The sequence below is a fragment of the Mus pahari genome, chromosome 5 (genome assembly GCF_900095145.1).
Source record: "Mus pahari chromosome 5, PAHARI_EIJ_v1.1, whole genome shotgun sequence".
Classification (NCBI taxonomy): domain Eukaryota; kingdom Metazoa; phylum Chordata; class Mammalia; order Rodentia; family Muridae; genus Mus; species Mus pahari.
The window spans coordinates 38,697,187-38,720,128 of NC_034594.1; the positions used below are offsets into that span (position 1 = coordinate 38,697,187).

General features: G+C 46.4%; 1 protein-coding gene across 3 annotated transcripts in view; it reads left to right on the forward strand.

Moving 5' to 3' along the window:
• Kiaa2012 (KIAA2012 ortholog) overlaps nt 1–22,942 on the forward strand; it is a 115,100-nt gene that overhangs the window by 40,927 nt on the left and 51,231 nt on the right. For all 3 annotated transcript variants that reach the window (XM_021199169.1, XM_029539030.1, XM_029539031.1), the window contains 2 exons: nt 3,268–3,435; nt 7,468–7,578. In XM_021199169.1, coding sequence (XP_021054828.1) covers nt 3,268–3,435; nt 7,468–7,578 — 279 coding nt within the window. The remainder of the gene's footprint in view (nt 1–3,267; nt 3,436–7,467; nt 7,579–22,942) is intronic.

The window sequence follows — 22,942 nt, forward strand, 5'->3', positions numbered from 1 at the left end:
TTTTAGAAATAATGTTAAACCCTGTCTCGAAAAAAAAAAAAAAAAAAAAAAAAAAAAGAAGTTATGCACATAGGGCCAGATGTTGTAGTGCACACATCTTTAGCCTGGATGCTCAGGAGGCAGAGGGAGAAAGAGCCTGGTCTACATAACAAGTTCCAGGACAGGTGGGCCACACAGAGACCTTGTGTCAAAAAAATTAAAAACAAGATTTTAAAAAATAATAAAGAAGTTATGCACATGGGTATGTGAAAGCGTACATTTTAATGCAGAAAATAGATCGGAAGTTATGAATCATATATGGAAAGCTCTCCATTCCCAGAAACCTGAGCCTTCTTCCAAAAGACCTGTGATGACAGGTTCATGAGTAGCCGGTGATCACCAGGCACGCAGAAGGACGCAGAGGGGTGCACATCAACTTGTACTGTCTTTCCCTCTCTGCCAGGCTCTGCTCTCATTTTTTTAACCTGGCTTCTCTCAGTTTTCCCCCACAACAACCCTGCCTTTATTTCACAGACCAGAAGATGGACAGGTCAAGAGCTAAGTAACTTCGGTGAGGCCACACCGCTTCAAGCGGCCTGACCTCCCAGTGCTCAGCTCCGTGTCTTGCCCTTTACCCAGTGCCCTTGAGAAAAGATACAGTGAAGAACCTGGGGCAGGATGCCCTTGAAAGGTATTAGCAGGACCCGGGCTTGTTTAATCGGCCTCTTACGTGAACGTCAATCACCTGCTTTGCAGCTTCTTCAGCTCTAGTACAGGCAAGGACCACCCTCCTTCACTTTCCAGTCCACAGCCAGAGCCACAGAGATAAAGACAGCGCGGTGGAGTTGCACTTCAGCATAGCTCACCCTGTGCTGCCCTCTGCTCCTTTTGACCTGCTGTATTTACCCACCGGGGGCTGAGAGTCAAGAGCTAGCCCATCTTTGGCTGCTATGCCGGGTAGAAGCTGGCCTAAGACATCTCAGAAGAGTCAGAGTGGGTTAGTTCAGGGTATGACCCGACCTCCTAAGAAAGGGAGCCCAAGGAGGGTCCTGAGCTCAAGGCTTCCCCAGAAAGTGAAACCCACTCAGTGAATAGAAAGGCGAAGGGGAGGAGGGAGCCTTTTCACACATTGTGTCCCCCCCACAGCTGTGCAGGGTACTGAGAGCTGGGGATTGGTCTGCCCCATGGCCACAATGGCTGCACACGCACATTCGCCTGTTCAGCCCTAGAACACTTCCCCTTCATTAGCCCAGAAGTGAAGCCAGCTTTTATGTCTTTACAAAGCTACATACACTCATTTTATTTCACTGTAACACTATGTGGGGGTAATTGTAGATATTAGACATTCCATCAGCATAATAGTTTCATCTCAACCACAATACAGTTATCACATTCAAGAAATTTAACATTAGTGTAGAAATGTTTTCCAATATAAAATCCTTATTCAAATTTTTCTCGCTATAACAACGTTCTCTGTCTTTTTTTTTTTTTTTTTTTTTTTTTTTTTTTTTTTTTTTCTTTTTTTTGACTTTTTTCCCCCCAAATCAAATTCAGGCCCGCGCATTGCAGTTAGCTGTAACTTCTCCTCGAGGTTNAATCAAATTCAGGCCCGTGCATTGCAGTTAGCTGTAACTTCTCCTCGAGGTTGTTTAACCCTTAAGAGTTCTCTAGGCATATTTTGTTGTTCAGGTTATTGTTGCTGTCTAGTGTAGTTTAGTTTAAGTTTGATTTGGGTTTTTATATATATATATATATATATATTGAGGACAGAATCTCATGTAGAAATATAGCCCAAGCTGGCCCCAAACTCACTGTATAGCTAAGGGTGACCTTGAACTTCTGATCCTCCTGGTTCTGTCTCCTGAGTGCTGGAATGACAGTTGCTCGTGGGTACATCAGGTTCCAGGCCAGTTCCTTATGACATCAGTGTCGGTGTGTTCTGTAGGAGGTGATGCTGACCTGTGCTAGGCCAGACGTGATGGATGCCAGATTTCTCCACAGTGTGAAAATACTTCTGTCAGGTGTGGTGGCTCACACCTTTAAATCCAGCACTCAGGAGGCAGAGGGAGGTAGATGGATCTCTATGAATTCCAGGACAACCAAGACTATGTAGAGAGACTCTGCCTCAGGAGGGGGAAAAAGTACTTCTTTTTTTGTAATTTTCTGAGATTGTATATGAAGCCATCTTGTAAGCCTAAAGGGAATGGTTGGGTCATTGTCTCTGAAGGACAAAGCCAGGCTTTTGGAGGTGTGGTCCCGGGTCCTGGAGATGCGGTCCCGGTTCTGTCTTCCTAGGACAGAGAATGCTGGATCTGAGAGGAGGAGAGAATGGAGGTGGAGGGTAAGCGGTGTTCTCTGGGGTTTTCTTTATCAGTCCTGTGGTCCTCTGTCTACCTTATGGAGGGTGGTAGAGTTGACCATCCTTACCAAAGTGCTCACTCTATGTTCACAGATTCAACGCCTACAAATCAAAAGTGTTTGGGGGGAAATCAACTGTACTAAACACCCCCCCTTTGGGGGCTACTTTCCCCGGAACAGTACAATATAACAATTATTTGCATAGCATTTACATTGTATCAGCTATTATAAGGAACCTAGAAACAAATATACAATATGCATATGATTATAAGTAAATTCTGTGCCATTTTATATAAGGAACTTGAGCATCTAAGAATATGTATGTCCACAGTCTATCCTGGAGTCAGTAGGCAGCTGTATCCTGCATACCTTGAGAAGGGAATGTGATCATTGGCTTTATAAAACAAACAACTGTTTTATCAGAAATCTGTATCTAGCTGGGTATTGTAGCGAAGGCTTGTGGTTCTAGCATTTGGGAAACTGAGGCAATTTTATTTTTATTTTATGTGTATGCGTGACCATGCTTGGATGCCAGACTGGGCTGCACAATATTGTCTCAAAAGAGAATAAAACTGTATCATAATCAAAGCCCCTAGAAACCCTGGTACTCCGAGCCTTCACCCTAGGGGTTTACAGCCCTCGGTCCTGTTCCCATCTCTGGGTCCCATCTAGAAGATGACAGGAACAACTGTCACTTCTCCATTCCTCCCCACTCTGGGCAATTCCTCAAAGGAAAGGCCTGTTCTAGCCAAGAGCAATGTCACTAGGCTGCTTCCTCCCCCTTAGCAGGTCTAGGAAAGAAGAACAAAGCTAAAAACAAACTGAGCCAGCACGCCCAACACCAGGACTATCAACCAAGCCAGAGAAGATACACGCTGATCTTCCTGATTCAAAGGTTTTCCACTCATGGTTTTTCCTATTTTGCTTTAGAAGATGGTGATATCCTGGCTCAGAGCGTGAATCAACCCCTGGGTCTCCTACCCCCAATGAAAGGAAAGAAAAGTCCAGAGATCCAGAGAGACATGGACAGAAGCAGGACATCGGGCTTCAGTAGTCCCACAGGTTGCCCAAATGAGAGGGCACCGCCAGCAGGACCAGGTAATCATTCTGGGATGCATGCACTCTACCCCACTGTCTGTCCTATTAGCTTTTCTGTGTACAGGACTGCCGGGCAGCCATGATCTAGCTCCCCACTGAAAGGGGGAAATGGTATTTCCCAACTACATTAGTGAAATTAATAATCAATGTTGAGCCATCCCCTGAAGGTTTGCTGCACCAATACACACCAACAGCTGCTTCCTCCTTCCAGCAGCCTTGGTGATGACTCCCTGAACTCCTAAGGTGCACATCGCTGGGTTCAGTAGATGTACTTAACTCCACTCCATCCCCGAACCCTCCCTGGGCACAGGAACAAGTAGACCTTGCAGTGGATAAAGTTAGCCGAGGGAAGCCATACTCCAGCCTGAGGCAGAACTGAAGCAGGCAGAAAAAGATGCTGCATTCCTATTGGAAGATGAGACAGGGCAAGCCACGCCCTCTGTAATTGAGCCCCACTTAGACACAGGCAGGCAAGGTGGGAGCACCCCTGCAGTAGCAGCTGACACAAGGACTTAGAAATGTAGGCAGTTCAGAAAGCAAAAGTTGCTGAGAATCTCAAGAAAGATGCTGTGCTGGAAACTGACAGGAATTGTCACAAGTGCACCTGGGGACTGGGGAGCTGGCTCAGCAGTTAAAAGCATTTGCTCTTTCCGGAGGACTCCTGTTCTGTTCCCAGCACAAGTTGGCTCACAAGCGTATGTTAACTCCAGTTCCAGGGAACCTGACACCCTCTTCTGGCCTCCCTAGTCACTGGGCATGTACAAAGTGCAAATGCATATATTCATACACACAAACACTCATACACATAAAATAAAAATAATAAATAATAAATCTTAATATAGTTTTAAAATGCAACCCATTCACAGTTCCTCCTCCCTCAGAGCCCTGAGCCACTTCCTCCCCTGGGGAGCACCACATGGAGGAGCTGGCAAGTGAGGAAGAGACAGGTTATGCAAAGCCAGAGGCATCTCTGTTCACAGCACAGCTCAGACTGAGAACACAGGGGAGGGGAGAGCCTCAGGAGACAGCAGTTAGACTCCTTTCCTTTCATGCTACTTGGAAACAGGATGCCGCTATTTAAATCAATCACTCTCCCCCTGCCCCATCTCTCTCCACTTCCATCTCTCTTCTGTCCCTAAAGCATGTGTGGCTGAATTCTTGTAAGCATAAATTAAATATTTAAGTCAATAACTCCACTCCATGTTTGCAGCTTCTCTGTTTAAGGCTGAGTAGTCAAAATCAAATCCCTCCTTCCCACTCTCTCTCTGTCCCAGTGCCTTGAGCTTCTTCTCCCAGCTTCATCCCTCTATGCATGATACAAAGGACCCAAGTTTGACTAGTGCCCCTTCTTCAACAAGGGCCGTCCTGCAGGTCAGTAGCCCGGACAAGTCATGGCACACACACACACACACACACACACAGTCTTGGGTCATCTCATAAAGGGAGAATTTGATTAAACTGGAATGGCTCAGCATGGACTGAGATAGGTAGTCTCGAGCGTATTACTGGTGTGTGTGTGTGTGTGTGTGTGTGTGTGTGTGTGTGTGTGTGTGTGTACATGCAAGAGAGTGTATGTATTCTCACGGATCTCAAAGTTGTAGTGGTATACGTATGCTTATCTGTCCGAGCAAGGACATGGGCGTGCTGTGTGCATAATACATACCTGTACGTGTGTAAGCATGTCTTAGCACATGTCTAAGATGAATTCAAGCCAGTGCAGAGTGCATGTTTCCCTGCACGTGGGCCACTGTTTGTATATGACAGGTATGTAAGCTGGCATGCATATGTGTACAAGGCTGTGTGTGTTAGAGTCTCTTGAGAGTATGTACATGTATGCACATGTATAAGTAAGTACCTTTGTGTAAATTTGTTTGTAAATGCATTGCGCCCCTCAGCATCCACCCCAGCTGAAGGCCTGCCTCACCACTGCCCCCTTGCCTTGGAAACAGGAAATGGAAGAGTAATGTAATATGAGGTACCAAGTTGACTTAAACTGATTTGGAGTTGCCTGCTTCAAACTTAACTTGACAGTGACAGTCACTACACACAGCTGGGTCGTGCCTTACATGACAGATATAGTGAACAATCCCTTCCGAAATCACTGAGGGGAAAGAGTCAAATTATCGAAGTTGATAACTTACACACAGAGCAGATCATTTCCAGGCATCACCCCTTTGACGACAGGCACATCCTATCATCCTATGACATACAAGTCAAAGTCTTATACAAAGTACAAAGTGTTGATACTAAGTATCTCTGAGAAGTTAATGTCATTCCATTTGCCTAATCTAAATAGCACATATTCACTGAGAAAAATTAAGTTCTTATTTAACTAGTCAGGTATTCTGACATTTAAAAACCTCCCTCAGCCAAACCACAGGAACCACAAGCTCACAGCCTAGCCCACTATTAACTTTCGGGAGAATAAAATTTGCTTTTAATATTTGTCATTTTGTGTGTGTGTGTGTGTGTGTGTGTGTGGTGTGGGGTGTGTGTGTGTGTGTGTGTGTGGTGTGTGTGTGTTGGGGTGTGTGGGGTGGTGTGTGTGTGTGTGCGTGTGTGTGTTGCACGTGCCCTGTGAGCCCTTAAGTGGCTGGTTAGACAGCTTGGGGCATCACTGTTTTCTTCCGCTGTTTGGATCTGGGGCCTAATCAGGTTGCCAGTCTTCATCGTGGGTGCTTTCACCTGCTGAGCCATCTCAACATCTGCCCCACCACTTGTATCTCTGGAGCTTTGGTTCAGTGACCTTAAGCTGAGCACATTCAGGATGACTGGTCCTCCTTCACTGCGCACGCTCAAGATCAGACTCTCCCATCTACCGATGGATAAAACACCCATGCTTTCCCATGGGATTTCCAGAGAGAAGTGACTCTTCTTACTCCCAGGAAGCCTCTTTGATATTGATGGAGTTTATGCTAATGACATTACATGTGCTCAGAGAGGGCTCCGTGGGTCCCAGTCCCCATCCTGTACATCTGTCTCGTCACCTGTCTGCCAGGCTGTGTTCCTTATAACACATCAGTAAACCTAAGATCTGTGAGCGAGCTCTGAGAGTCTTGAGAAAGTATCAGACTCAAGGAGGGACTCGGGAGCCCACTTTGTAACTGGTGGGTTGGAAGCACAGGCCACAAGTGGGGACTTGCAGTCCGCAGCTGCCATGGGGACAGCCCTGTGGATCTGAGCCTCTAACCTGAGGACTCCAGCTAGCAATGTCAGCATCTTGCAGAGGCACAGGAAGCCCCACTGTGGTCGGCCACTGGTGTGTCTTGGCAAGAGGAGACCCTCCCTCCACACAGCTGGTCACAGGCATGTTATGTGTTGAGACAGACAGCAGAGAAGGAAAACCTGTTTTTCTTTCATAGTGAGTTTACATAAACACCTTAAGTTTTTGCAAGTAACCAAGGGACAGACAACTTCCTTGTGCAGCCTGGGAGCTCCTGTGCAGCCCCAGCGTCTGGTCCTAGGCTGTGATCGTACACATGGAACACCTCACAAAGGCATCGACCCAGAGAAAAAACTAAGGCAGGAGTCGTCAACTCCTGTACCCAGGGACTAGGTTGCACTTAACTGGAGATGGACCCCCACTGGCTTAGCCCCACCCTCTAAATGCCCAGAGCTGCCACCTTATCCAGACCCTGCATGGGTATGGTGTATGATCATGGAAGGCCCCCTTTCTCCATCTCATCCTGACCCCCAGAGGACAAGGCATGGACAATGGAGCCTTCTGAACTCTGGCAAGCGCAGAGCACACCAGAATATCCATCTCAGTGCCCACCTGGGCTTAGAGGAACGCAGCCAGGCTCGCTCCGCCTCCCTCACCTGCACTGGAGCTAACGCTGCCCACGCGTGTGCAGCCAGGCTCCGCCTCCCTCACCTACACTGGGGCTAACGCTGCCCACGCGTGTGCAGCCAGGCTCCGCCTCCCTCACCTGCACTGGGGCTAACACCGCCCACGCGTGTGCAGCCAGGCTCGCTCTGCCTCCCTCACCTGCACTGGGGCTAACGCTGCCCACGCGTGTGCTTATTTTCAAGAAGACTCCAGAGATCTGACCTTGAAACACTTCTTCCTGAATCCAGATGGTGAAAACGTTTGCCTGACGCTCCCGAGGCTCATGGGAACAGAGGTGCCTCCACTGGGACAAGGTAAGGTGGCACACACCAGGTCAGCCTCCTTTTCAGAGGGGGAGGCTTTACCTTCAGTTACCAAAGGTTCCCAGAAGCAGCAGAGACATCATTAAAACCAGACATGAGACAGCCAGGTTTTCCCGCTCTCTGACACAGAGGTTCCTCTGTGGTCCAGACACAATAACCCTATGTTCGAGGAACAAGTTCCCTCTTGCCGCAACATCTGGAGGCAGGAGTTGCAGGGGAATAGCTTGGAAGAGGTCTAGTGTGTCAGGCCGGTGCCTTGATCAGGATGATAAAGCCCTTTTGGTATTTGCCCAAACCAAACACTGCCTTTTCTCTTCTTTCCAACCACGCTCCTGAGGTGGAGGTGGCTAATTGGCAATCCAATCAGGCATCCTTGTTATGTGAGTTGGTTCACTGCTATGAGTCACCTGGCTCCTGATAGACAGTCAGCAAGGCGGTTTCCAAAACCCCTTCTGGCACGGGAACGTTTTTTGGAAAAGAGCTGCTGGCTCTGGACAGTAGCCATTTTGCAAAGGAAAAAAGAACTGAAGTCAGAGGGTGATGAGTATCAACCACCCAGAACCCATCAGGATGGGATCGCACGAGCTGTGCAGCCAGCAAGCCCCTCGATGAGGAAGATTAAAAGCTGCACGAATTGGTTATGTCACAACTGGCTTAATGAGGAGGACCTGGATTCAGGGCCAAATTTCCATAGCCCTGGCTTGTCCTCTGTGTGGACTAATGATGTTTCCTATGTCCATGTTTCCTCACCCAAAATGACAAGATATACAGAGGGGGTGTGAGAGGGAGAGGGAGAGAGGCTGAATTTTATAGCCTGCATCTATCGCTGTAAGTTCCACCCACTATAGGGATTTCTGGGGAATACAATACATTTGCTTCTAAATCCAGCATCCAAGAGCTTCCATCGCCATTTGGTTTATACCAGAAGATGGATTTTTAAATATCTTGGGTCTGAATCTATTGGAGCAGTAGTGAGACAGTTGGAAGGACTCTGTGGTACAGCTGGTGGGCCAGCAGGGAAGCAAATGGGACAGTCACCTGCCACACATTTGTCTGTGCTGTTCCTGAAGAAGTAGTTTCTCTTTGGACGATGCAGAAGCAAGTAGCAGAAGCAGGAATATTTAAGTGTTGAGTTTGTTGTATATATAATGCTCCAGACAGTTCCTGGTCTCCAGCACCCATCACAGTTCCAACACATAGACATGGTCACTGAAAAAGAGTTCAGAGACTCAGGGTAGAGTGCCTGGCACGCACAAGGTCCTGAGTTTGAGTCCCAGCAAACACCCCCACCCTCCAAATTTCGGAGAGAAAGAGAGAAACAAAACTTGGGCTGAATCAATGGGAAGTTGCCCACATCTTCTCCCAGTCCCAAGGACGGCACACGCAATCCCACTTGCGTCTCAAATTCAAAAGCATTCACTGTGCTGAAGGAGTCAGCGAGGCATGCTCTCTCCTTCTTCTCTTCAGGAACAGTTGCTTGATCTTCAGTCTTGATTGAATGATTCAATGGTGCCTTAGAAAGTGAGGAAAATTTTAAACTCACAACTTCCTACAATGATCCAAAAAACCGGGTCCACCTTTCTAACAGGCCCCATTGATTGAAGCACATTTTTTGAAATTGTACTCATTTATATTTTATGTGGATAGGTGTGTTTTGCCTCCATTCATGTCTATACACCATGAGCATGCAGTGCTCACAGAGGACAAAAGAGGGCATCGTATCCTCTGTTACTGGAGCTTCAGAGACTTGTGAGCAAGGAGTAGGTGGCAAGTTTGAGCCCAGGCCCTCTGGAAGAGCAGCTAGTGCTTTTACACCTCTTCAGAACACCTGAAGGGTATTTTTGTTGTTGTTTAGTTTGTGGACTTGGGGGTTTTCATCTTTTGATCTTTGGTTTGATCTGACAGGCAGTATATGCATTTCCCCTCTGCAAAGGACTTGTTCTGTGCGACAGACTCACAGACCCATCCTTTACGGTTTACTTTACTTTACTTATATAAATTTTGGTGCTAGGAATGGAACCCAGGCCTCCCATATTACTAGGCAAGCAGCTCACCCCTGAGCTACATCCCAGCCTCAGTGTGCATGGCTGCCATTTCTGTCCCTTTCCAGAGTCCTCTCCCATACATTCCAGCTCCAGTCATCCCCACCCCCGACTCTGGCCCAAACATTCAGCTTCCAGTCTTTTCTCTCCAGGCCTTTTTCCGAGTCATCCCCCACATATTTAGACAAGCTCTAAGTTCATCTTTTCTAGGACATTTTGCTGAATAACTTTACCTCCTCTGGACAACTGCCTAGATGTAATCTCACCCCGTTCCTCTCTCTCAGCCCCACCTTGGTGACTTTGTATCTATCTGCATCTGGTTTCAGTTTGGCTCCCTAATATATGAATTCTAGGGAACCCCTTCTCTTTATCGTATGTCCAAGAAATGTGTTGATTGACTGGATACCCCAGGTGCCACACAGAAGAGTTCTTTGGGGAGCATAGCTAGGGTTTTTATTTTTTGTTTTGTTTTGTTTTTTGTTTTTTTGTATTAAAAAAATTCTCAAGTAATAGAGGGAATATGATCTGTCTGATCTTTCTGAAACTTTAAGGCTCTGTCAACAACTATTTGGGAATAAATTCTTAGGCAATTAGATCATGCTAGTTTGCTTTCAAGCAGCAGAGAAAGATGAATATAACCTTTAGAAGAAGAATAGGGGGAAAGATGTGAAGAATGGAGGGATCTAAGCCTCTCGTTCATGTCGGGCTATTGCAACACTCCCAGAATTCAAAGGCTTATGAAGAGAAAAGTTGGCTTGGGAAGGCCCGAGTCAAACATTGGCTACGCTTCCTGAATCACTTATTCCTGATACGAAGCCTCAGCTCTTCCCATCCCAGTGCCAGCAGTGCACATTTCCTCTCAGGATCTCTTCTAGCCACAAGCTTCGAGCTGAAAGATATTCAAAGATGTCTGTGCCAAGCATTGAGGTTGGGACTTCAGGTTCCGTATAGATTTGAATTTCCAGTCTCTTTCAGAGTTCTTAATTACCATTCAGCCTCGTCCTAAGCAGCCTTTCACCCGAAGTATCTCCCCATTGCTCCTCTGTTTGTTTTACTGTTGCGGTTTGTCATTTAATTAGCATCTTTACCCCGGCAATATGTTTTGAGGTGGGGGGTTTTAATACATGTGCGCAAATTACTTGACAGAGCTCGTTTCAGAAGGACATGGTGGCTGATGTCTAATCAACTCCGATGTGGACGGAAGTGAGTTGTATGAAACAAGGTCTGTGTACTGGCTAGTTTTGTGTCAACTTGACACAGCTGGCGTTATCACAGAGAAAGGAGCTTCAGTTGGGGAAGTGTCTCCATGAGATCCAGCTGTGGGGCATTTTCTCAATTAGTGATCAAGGGGGAGAGGCCCCTGTGGGTGGTGCCATCTCTGGGCTGGTAGTCTTGGGTTCTATAAGAGAGCAGGCTGAGCAAGCCAGGGAAGGCAAGCCAGTAAAGAACATCCCTCTAATGGCTTCTGCATCAGCTCCTACTTTCTGACCTGCTTGAGTTCCAGTCCTGACTTCTTCAGTGATGAACAGCAATGTGGAAATGTAAGCCGAATAAACCCTTTCCTCCCCAACTTGCTTCTTGGTCATGATGTTTGTGCAGGAATAGAAACCCTGACTAAGACAGTCTGTCTTAGCCCACTGTCTGTTGCCATAACAGAAGATGTGATAATGAGTGATTTGTAAAGAGTAGAGACCTATTTTGGATATTGGTTCTAGAGACTGAGGAATCCCAGCAGCAGCAGCATGTGCTGTGGGGAAGCGACGTTAAAACAAAGGAAAAGTACAACGGGATGCAAGTTAGCAACCCGAGTTCTAAGAACCCACTCTAAATGAGAACTGCCATAGTCCCAGGAGAGTGAAACTATCCTCAGCCCCTCAGAACCTAGCCCACCCTGGGGCAGCAGGGCTCCCAGTTGCTGTCTGAAGGCAAAGCCCAAGCATGCCCCCCCCCCCCCCCCGAGGGCTCGCCAGCTTTAGCTCTTCAGCACAACAGAGATCAGGTTTCAGCATCCGCAGGTTTCAGCATCCGCAGGTTTCAGCATCCGCAGGTTTCAGCATCCGCAGGACATTTTGTAGAAGGATGTTTTTTGGGTTGGTTGGTTGCTTGCTTTGGTTTTTTTCAAGACAGGGTTTCTCTGTGTAGCCCTGGCTGTCCTGGAACTCACTCTGTAGGCCAGGCTGGCCTCGAATTCAGAAATCCGACTGCCTCTGCCTCCACCTGCTGGGACTAATGGGCGTGTGTGCCACCGCCAGGCAGGAGGGGTTTTTGTTGTTCCTTTGATTTGGTCTCACTGTCATTCTGCCGGTTTGGAACTCACAAGGTCCTTCTGCCTCACCCTCCCAAAGGCCAGCACCCAGCTAGGCCTTTAGATTACAAACTTCTCCCTGACCTGGCGACAGTAAGGACAGTAACGGCTCTTAACAGAATCCGAGATCCATGTCACTCCCAGCTTCCCGCCCCAATTTTGTGAGAGATACAGTTTTTATTGCTTCAATTCACTAGTGTGAGGATAATTTATGTTGCAATAACAGAGAACTCATTTCCTCTGTTGAACCTGGGTTGAGCGCCAGGGGTCTTTCCGTGTTGGTGGATGTGTCTCAGAGTGTGTTTTTCTTAAGTAGCTTATCTCTTAGCATCTGTTGTCATAAAGATGATGCCTAGAAATGTAAGGAATGTCTTTCAGTAAGTAACTATATTGTGGGCCCTGAACTAAAGGCCCACAATCTTGAGTCTCACAGCCAGCTCTTACCACCTGTGGCTTTGACAGTCATGGACAAACAATTTCACTCCTTCAAGCCTCAACCTCTTCATGGCTGGTTTGACATCCAGTCCTCCAGCACGAGTCCCATGGGACACCGGAGTCTGGCAAGGGTCTAGAAAGCCCACAAGAGGGCAGGGCTTCCAGGGCCAATTTGGTCAAATGTGTTTGGGAACAAATAGACTAGAGTTAAGAATTCCTGTTGTAGAATCATGTGATCACTGAATGACTTTTGAGTTTTTAGCAAAGTGTCATATGGATCAAAATCATTTTTTGAAACATCCTTTGGAAAATGCTGAGCCTATGATTTCTGGGGTGCTTCCCCACAGTGTCTGTTTCTACGTTAGCCCGGTCCCCAAGGGGCTCCCTCAGTGGGCTGGCTCTGTTCTCTAACCTGAAACTCGGTGACAGCATTTACTAGGGTCTGACTGTTCTTGCTTCCCGTCTTAAAGCCTCAGTTCTGAATCACACCATCTACAGAGCATCCACCTCTGAGGAGAGGGAGGCAAGAAGGAGACCCATGTGGTAATAATTCATTGTTCCTCTTGCCCAATCAGTGTTTGCTAATGATCCGTACCAAATAACATTGGCAGATGTTATCAGTTCTACTGATCCCAGATCAAAAGTCTGCATAAAGGAAAACATGGCAGGGTATGGTTGTTGGGCCTCCAACATTCCTGTAGTGTAGAAGCTAGAAGGCCGAAAACTACATTTCCCAGATAACATTTGCAGCGAGGGAGTTGAATTCATGTTGTGTTTTGCCAGTTAACCTTGATCCCGTGAGATTTGGAGGGTGGAAGTGAGGCAGAAACATATGACTTGTGCTGGCAACAAGCTCCCGGAGACGACATATTGAAAGGCGATGTCTTAGTGTCTTATTGTCATAAGGAGGTGGCACCTTGACAATGGCAACTCTGTTGTTCTCTTGTTTTTTGTTTTTTTGTCTTTTTGGTTTTTGTTTTTCGAGACAGGGTTTCTCTGTGCATCCCTGGCTGTCCTGGAACTCACTCTGTAGACCAGGCTGGCCTCGAACTCAGAAATCTGCCTGCCTCTGCCTCAGAGTGTTAAGATTAAAGGCGTGCGCCGCCGCCACCAGGCTGATGACGGCAACTCTTACACTGGCTTCCGGTTCAGACGTTTAGTTTCTCTTTTGCAGATGTCAGCACTTGTGTCATTTTTACAGAGCCTATGAGAGTACACATTCTGTCTCCTCTGCCTTTTGGAGTTCCTAAAGCTAAAGAGAAATCTGCAGATCACCACCACCAATGTTTATGCAAAGGAAGCACTGAGTGAGACTTGCTAAGGGCACCAACAGAGAAACCAGAGGCAAGCTGAGTCCCTCCTGGTGTGTATCCACAGCAAACACTTCCCTTCCTAAGATGGCTGGATTGAGTAGAGTTCATACTAGGCTGCTTGAGCCCAGAAAAGCATAGTTTGAAACCCTTTTACTTTAGGTTAAGATGAGGGGCTGGAGAGGTGGCTCAGCGGTTAAGAGCACTGACTGCTCTTCTGAAGGTCCTGAGTTCAATTCTCAGTAACCACATGGTGGCTCACAACCATCTGTAATGAGATCTGATGCCTTCTTCTGGTGTGTCTGAAGATAGCTACAAGATACTTATATATAATAAATAAATCTTTTTTAAAAATTAGATTAAAAGAACTGAGAGCTAAAGATATGTGATTTGTTTTCATTATATAACTTCTGTGTGGTAAACCTGGATCACAATTTTCTATATCCTGTTAGGTCAAAGTTGTTCTTACTGTATCACGCTGCCCCACCCCCTCCTTCTGTTTTGCTGTTTTGTTTTTGAGGCAGGGCCTTGCTATATATCCCAAATTGGCCTTGAACCTACTATCTTTCTTTCCTTCTCAGACTCCTGAGTACTGGGATTACAGATGTGCACCACATCTGCCTCACTTCCTTGATTTTTCTAGACTCTCGTTCTTCTTTTCTCTTTTAGAATTAAAATTCCCTTAGGCAGGTTCCTCTAATCTACTTTCAAACATCCCAGAAAACACAGGGAGCTCTTAGAGAAAATGGTCATAAATATTGGTTGAAACTCTAATCACAGAGCGCTCAACCATTCCCAAATTTCTCTTCCTCCATTGTTAATTAGAACCCTCACCCCTGAATGTTACTTGGACATATAGACACCTAACTCATGATCACATTTCCCAGCATGCTTTGCCCCTAGTTCCGGCTGTGTGCTTAATGTGAATGGAAATTACGTGTGTGACTTCCAAATCATTTCTTCGCTCTCTCTTTCTCTCTGTTTTACCTTTGCACTTGACTGCAGTGGCAAAATAGTTTCAACCATAGGGAAGAAAACCGTATTCTATGGGATGACAAAGCAATACGTTATAAAGAACCAGGTGCCCAGATAACTTTACTGCGGCAAAGCCACACCGATTCGCCCACTTAACATCTGGACTCTTATGTGCTAGGGAAATAATAAATGAGTATCTCTGGCACACTGCCTTGTACCAGAGCCCTCCACCTCGCCCAGTTCACACCTGCGGACTTCTGGTCTCACGTTCCCAGTTTCCCAGGGCTCTGAATCGCACTGTGGCTACTGAGAAGGGACCTTACAATCCAGGTGGAAAACAGATTCACAAGCACCTTTGCTGCAGGGCAGAAGGAGTCTAGACCCAAGCAACAGGACTCAGGGCCGCTAAGGAAGGAGTGACTGGTTCTAGCCAGAGACTAGGAAGGGCATTTTGCACATGGAAGGATTCCCTGATTGCATGGCCCCTTGAGACATCAGTAGCTGTGAGGAAACAGAGCACCGGGGAGCCTGAGTGAACAGAGACAAAGAGAGGAAGGGAAGCAAAGAGCATGTGGCCCGGTATGGGTGGCCTGAGAACCCGGTCCACGGATGGGGATGGGTCTAAAAGGCAGGCCATTGGATGACCCAGTGTGTGAGTGTCAGCTTTCGTGAAGAAAACACGGGGAAGAGACACAGGGCTCCAGCCAGTCTTCATCCAGACAGCAGCCAATGGGCAGCTGGACAGAAGGCCATGGGCAGAGACTCCCCTCAGAGCCGCTGCCCGAATGTAGGGATGAAACCAAAGCAACCAGAGACAAGCCTGTTGGTAGTGTCCACAAAATTGGCTACAGTTACCCTCTTCTGTTTTTACTTTCAGTTAAGAAGTTACCAAGGCAGGGTGGGGGTACTGTATGTCTGGTATATTGTAATAAAGATAAAACAATTAAAACCCGGAACCCACATGTGCCCCGCCCCCACCCCAGCAGCACCCACAGGACCACAGTTCCCGGGGCCTCCTTATTTTTAGTTACATTCCCCCCACCACCTACCACCCCCTAGTTTACGAACAAGCAGTCATGTGCTTGCTGGAAATGCAGTATGGCTGGGTTTTTTTACTGTAGAGAAAGGTCTGGGCTTCCCAGAAGTCAACTGTGGTGATAAGGAAATGTCCTGAGAGGGAGCATAAGTGTGTGTGGGGGGGGGGGGTAGCCTGCCTGCACTCTCCCACCCCCACTCCCACGGAGGTTTCTCTTTCAGGACTGTTCTAGCCCCCTTTTCCCATTCAACCACCGGACCGCTCAATTCTAGGAGGGAAAATTAACATTCATTATGCAATTTCTCTCTCTCCTTTTAATCCAGAGTGTCTGTCTCCAAGGTCCCTACTCAATAATTAATGTTTGTTCTCATTTTCCATTCTCCAGAGTATCTATTCTTGAACTGGAGGGTCAACAATTAACACTAATTATGGCTTTTTCCTTCCTCCACCGTTGGCTCTGTGGATTCCAGGTTTGCCTGGGTTCCGGGCGTGCCTGCGACTGCTTGTGTGCGCTTGTACCAGACACTCGCACAGGAGGCTGCGCCGCTGCAGCTGCACAGATCCATGCTGCCCATTCTTTGGCAAACACTGGTATACTTATTGTCACTAATAGATTAATGAAGCAAAATGAATTTTAAAGGAGGAAGAACTTGGAAGTGAGTTTGGGTGGGTAACTTGCCTGGAAGATATCATTTCAAGCTTAAATTTTCTAAGCTGTTCTGTGATTCCCCCCCCCCCCATCACTCCTACCTCTTCCCTCCTGGTCTCCTTCCCTCCCTCTCCCCCACCTCTGTCCCTTCAGTCTCAGGTCTGCCATCCTTACTTATCCTCTCCAGCCATAAAAACAGCGTTGTGTAAACTCATTTTCACTTTGGCTAACAAGGACAGCTGCAAATTCTCACCCGAGGTGACTCTAGCAGATTGGGAGGGAAAAAGAAAAGAAACAAAAATCTGTAAAAATGTCTGTCTCAGGGGCCAGACTCCCTCTTGTCTGCCCTGGTCCCAAGCAGCCTTTGTTTGAGGCCATGGCTGGGCCTAGGGTGTCATCCCACACTAGAGCTCCCACTTCACATGGCCACTATCATGACCATGCTAATCAAACACTCTCTGCTCGCAGTTTCAGCACCGTGAGTCCTGCAGGGCTTCACCTTCTAAAACCTTAAATAAAATCAGCCCTTCTCCTCCATGGCTTTTGACTCCTAGACCAGCCTTCTCTCCACAGGCATCCAGACAGTCTCAAAGCTCTCCAACTCATTGCAAGGCTTCAATCCAGGCATCCACTGACCTTATATTTACCCCCATTTTAGGGTAAAAAAAATGGATTTTTTTTTCAAGTTTTTCATATTCTTAGTTAAAATTCTTTATTGTTTTTCAGTCTGTGAATCTGCCCATTGTAATCTCCATTATAAAGGGGGAAGGGACCAATAACTCTGAAAAGTCAGCTTTTTCTTTAAAAAGTCACCCCGACTTCTCAGTATTATCCAGCTCATGAACATATTATGTCATGCCTAGACCACCAGAAATACAAAGTCCCCCCAAATATCCCAGTGAGTAGAAAATTCCTATGACGATTAGGTGACCATTGTCCCTTACAGCGGGGCATAGTTCAGCTTGCACAAGTACAGATTAGGAAGTTGTCTAGAAAGCCTTCTGTGGCTCGTGGCTTAACTGGAGAACTGAGGGCAATTCTGCCTCTTCTGAAATACCTTTTCTGTTTCATTCTGCCACAGAGAGAGATGCAAACCTTCATATCTCTTCCTCCACCAGCACACATGGCTGCCCGCTTCAGACCAGGGTACGCTCCCTGAACTTGACTGCAAAGAAAAATGTAAAGCATCTGTTGTTAGAGTCGGCTAGAGACTTTTTGGGTTTTGAGCACTTTATTCTAATGAAAATTTTTAGATTAAGTGGATAGGATTCTAAAAATAGTATATAGTTGATGGGCTTTGTGGGTAATTTATACACCGGTAAGTCAGTTTGTACCCTTTGAAAGTATCCTTAAAAGTCAGGGACACATTGACCAGCAATAAAAAGTAAAAGCATAGTAAAACAGGTCAGGGACGTATTGAATGACAATTTTTTAAAAGCATAATATTTAAAAAAAAAAAAAAAAAAAAAAAGTCCGGGGAGTGGGGGCTGGTGAGATCGCTGAGCCGGTAAGAGCACTGACTGCTCTTCCAAAGGTTCTGAGTTCAAATCCCAGCAACAACATGGTGGCTCACAACCACCCGTAACGATATCTGACACCCTCTTCTGGTGTGTCTGAAGACAGCTACAGTGTACTTGTTTATAATAATAAATAAATCTTTAGGCCGGAGCAAGCAGGGACTGGGCAAGCGGGCCGACTGGAGTGAGCAGAGGTTCTAAATTCAATTCCCAACAAGATGAAGGCTCACAACCATCTGTACAGCTACAGTGTGTACTCATATACATAAATTAAATAAATCTTTAAAAAAAAAAAAAAAAGTCAGGAACAGGCTGTGGGTACAGCTAGCTTAGGAGAATGCTCACCTAGCAGTAAATAGAGCAGCCATGGGTGCAAGGAACCCTCAGCATGGTCCTTCCCGGAACCTGGGACCTGCTGCTCCAGCAAAGGCGATGGACACAAGGGAAGGGGCCCACAGAGAGAGAAGAACCTAACACTACATCTTAAGGCCCACACAGATTTTAAGAGAACAATAAAGTTTAAACCTTAGCTTGTCTTTTGCTGCAGTAACTAAAAGTTTATACTTTCATTGGCCAGTAACCCATAAAACTATCCTTTCTGTTCCATTGCCCTTTGGGACTGTGTGTGACTGGAGCAGGAGATTGCTCCAGGGTGCTCTGTCCTTAAGGGTGTCTTGTCCTCTTGAGCTCTGTCTTTCCTGCTCCTTCCACACACTGCCCGTGGTCTGAGGATATCGCCACTGTTAATATCTCCACAGTTCCTCACTTGAAAATCAATGTAAGCACCAACATTGGAACATGTTCTACAAAGGGTGTAAGTAAGGTTATTTTACAAGGCACAAAGAAATTGCTCATTCATTAATTCAGCCAACACCGCATGACCGTCTGCTAGCAACAAATACCATGCCAGGCACTGTAACGCAGCTGAGAGACAGAGCTATGCCTTAAAGATGACCATAGCAGCAGATGAGTGAGTTGGGCTGAGCATAATTATGATGTATGGAGGTTGTTGCTTTTGGAAGGAAAGAAAAAACCCATAGCAGGGTTTCTATGGATATGTGTAGGAGCTAGCCAAGTGGAAAAGAATGGATTCCAGAGGAAAAGAGACTTCTGGAGTGTTAGGGAGCATAGCAGAATGGGAGAAGTATGAGCAACTTGTCATGCCTAGACGGCAGGGAGGGGAGGGAGAGGAAGGGAAAGTGTGAAATGGGCTATCCTGGGCAACTAAAGACAGCATCCCAGAACACACTTCTGAGTCATAGGACAGGCCTTCACTAGAGGGTTTGGTAAGTCATTGATATTTATTGCCACACAATTGAAATTTAAATTCCATAGTACAACTTGGATTCCAGTTTAGGCTTGGTAAACTGCCATGAGCCTTTGGACTTCTCCATAAAAACCAAGAACCGTGAACTTGTGAAAGAGGGGTGTATTCCCCAAACCAAAAGCTAGACCCAGGAGACCGAGCTAGGCCTAAGAACTGTACGTAAATAAAAGGACTGATAGCCCAAATTGGAAGAAAAACACTGCTCTCACATCGCCAAGGCCCGTCCATATTTAAATTCTAACTGACTCATAGTTTCTAGACAGACTCTTCAGCTGACCTCCTGGGGCTACATCTCTGGCCCAGAGGCTTTCTCAGGTCCCTGGCAATTGTTTAATATGCCTATCTCACACTCCTTCCCAGCCAGAAAGATTTAAAAGGAAAATGTGTAGCATAAACAAAGCCTTAAATCTTATCCTAAAATCTGATAATGGCACACCAACAGGCATCTTGGGTCTTGGTCTCCTGCACTCAACAAACAGACTTGAAATTTATTACGCCACCCCATAGGTCATGAGCATCCTGAGTCACATCATATAAAATATTTTTAGACGTTTCTGAGGGAGGGCCAGCTGCACTGCACTCTCCTTCCTTTTATAGTTACCTTTACCCTGGGAAGATTTTTTTTTTTTTTTAATAATCTGGAATTTGCATTTTCCATTTATGACCAAAATACAAAACCTTGAAGGTACCAGGGCTGACGCAGGGGCTTTCTCTTACTGGTCTCTGCTGGGGCCAGCAAGGCCCTGCACAAAGCTGTTGATGGCAAAGGCACTCTGAGGTCTGTGTAACAGCAGATACATCACCTGCCTGGCGATGACCCTGCGGGATAGGAAGGAAATTCTATGACAGCAGTCTGGTGATCAAAGGGTGTGCTCTTGAGAAATGGAGTGTGGAAAAAGGCCCTGAACAGATTTCAAGAGGCTCCTGCCAGCACCTCCAACAGCTTCTTCCCTGGTAACCATTTGGCCACTTGGGAGCCTGCAGGGCCAGTGTTTACCAAGGCCAGACACGCACTCACGAGGGAAGAAGGAGCCAGGTGGCCCACCTGTCCTGATAAGGTGGTTCCTTGGATTTAGGTTTCTATTCTGCTCCCAGATGGGTCCCAACAGAGTTTTCTGGAAAATAAGCACTCTGAAGCTGTAGAAGTAAATATAATTGTATTTCATTTTTATTTAAAATGGAGATTTGGGAATTAAACATTGTCAATGCAGATTTAAATAGAAGGAAATCTAAAGATGCAAGCTCCATGCTAAAATCAGATACTCTCTCTACCTTCCAATGCCCGAGTGTCTGGTGAAGAATGCCATGACTCGGAGAAGGCAGAAGGGGCTGAGAATAAAATCCGTCTAGGCAGGGTTACCTCTGAATAGCCTGGTTATCTAGAGAGGAACGCTATCTTCTCACTAAAAGCCAGCAGTTAGATTAATGGGAGCATTTGAAAACTCTGCTCAGCCTTGCTGGTGGGCAGCCAGGGAGAGTGTTTTCTGTTTATCTCTATAGTGGCAGACATGTTCATCACAGAAAGGCTGTGTGCGATTTCAAGCAGCCGGGAAGTAGAGCTAAAGTAGTATGAAGTCTTTGGTTGTGCACACCAGCTCCTGAAACAGGAAGAAACCCCTCCCCACCCCCATTGACAGTCAATGGCCTGGGTTGCACAAGAGGTAGATCTTCCCTTGTTGCTCTAGAAGGTAGTTTTATCACCATCCCCCCCCCCCCACACACACACACCCATTGCTTTATCGCACAGGAATGCAGCTGGAGTCTCAGCCCCTCCTTGACAGCACGGACCTCAGTAAATTACCAAGGTCTTGACCCAAGAGATGAGAAGCCCTAAGTGATTTTTCAGCCTCCTATCTAAAGATGTGTTTACATTTCATGAACTCTGGCTGACTGACTCGTTCTCCTGCTGTTGCAAGAACTTCCCTTATGCATCAGGATTTACGCATTTCATTCCTGAAAGACCCAGGGTCCTTTCCAAGCCACTGTGCAGTGAACCTCATCACAACACAATTCTGCTGAGCGGCTCTGTCCGGAGGATGGTTCCCGGCCAGGGAAGGGTGAGCGAGGCTGAGAGGCAGTGTAGTGTGGAAGGAAAGCACAGACACAGCTCAGGACATCTCAGGTCTGGCTTCCAGTCCCGCTATTTTAAGGTGTAGGCTTGAAGCTACAGAAACCCAGTCTCGGAACCTCAGTTTCCCCCACCTGATTTAAACTTAAGAAGTGTTTTAAGTTTACGCAGGAGCCATTCTCAAACAAATCAGGAAGCAAACACTAGCTGAGGAAACATAGTAAAAGAAGAGCCTGTAAGAGATAGATAATGTCTGGGCTGGTGAGATGGCTCAGTGGGTAAGAGCACCCGACTGCTCTTCCAAAGGTCCAGAGTTCAAATCCCAGCAACCACATGGTGGCTCATAACCATCCATAACAAGATCTGATGCCCTCTTCTGGAGTGTCTGAAGACAGCTACAGTGTACTTACATATAATAAATAAATAAATCTTTAAAAAAAAAAAAAAAAAAAAAAAAGAGATAGATAATGTCTTAGAATCAAAAATGATGAGGAGGTGGCTGGAGAGATGGCTGCGAGGTTAAGAGCACTGACTGTTCTTCCAGAGGTCCTGAGTTCAATTTCCAGCAACCACATACCATACGGTGGTTCATCTATAATGGGATCTGACGCCCTCTTCTGGCACAAAGGCATATGTGCAGTCAGAACATTGTACACATAACAAATAAATCTTTAAAAAGAACATAACAGGGCTGGAGAGATGGCTCAGTGGTTAAGAGCACTGTCTGCTCTTCTGAAGGTCCTGAGTTCAAATCCCAGCAACCACATGGTGGTTCACAACCATCCGTAAGAGATCTGACACCCTCTTCTGGTGCATCTGAAGACAGCTACAGTGTACTTAGATATAATAATAAATACATCTTTTAAAAAAACATAAATAAATCTTTAAAAAGAAAAACAAAACAACAAAATGAGTACAGCATGTCATGTGACCATGCCATGTGACCACACTCTCCTCAGGAGCCACTGATGAGGGTTGAGAAGAGGAAGAATAAGTCCCAGGGAAGAGACTAAAATCTACATCAGCACAGCCATATACACAGCTAAATTTCATTCCCCAAATAATCATCTATTCATGAACATTATCATTACCATAGCACCATGGAGTTCCAGTCCACAGATTCAATCCTTCCACAAGACTTTACCAATTGGAAGCTGGGTATGGTGGCACATGCCTATACCTACAGCACTTGGGAGATAAAAGCAGGAGGATCGGGAATTCAAGGTCATCCTTGGCTACACATTGAGTTTGAGGCCAGCCTGTGCTACATGAGACCCTGTCTCAAAAATACCAAAAAAGGAGGGTGTAGGGGGTAGAGAATGTTCAATGGTTGTTCGGAGCACTTGCTACTCTTATGGAGGACCCAAGTTCAGTTCCCAGTACCCACATCAGGTGGCTCACAGCTGCCTGTAACTCCAGCTCCAGGAGAGTGTGACCCAATCTAATGCCGCTGTGGGCTCCTGCGTCCACAGACACAGACCCGTTAGCCTTGGCACACGCACATGTTGTTTTAAAATTAAGTAAATTGTAAAAATATCTCCATCAGTTGCATGGCCAGTTGTGCCTCTGGGGTCATGTCCCACAGACACAATGGCCATTGCCTCTGTCTGCTGCATCCTCTCTCTCTCTCTCTCTCTCTCTCTCTCTCTCTCTCTCTCTCTCTCTCTCCTACTTGGCCTCCACCTCTGAGG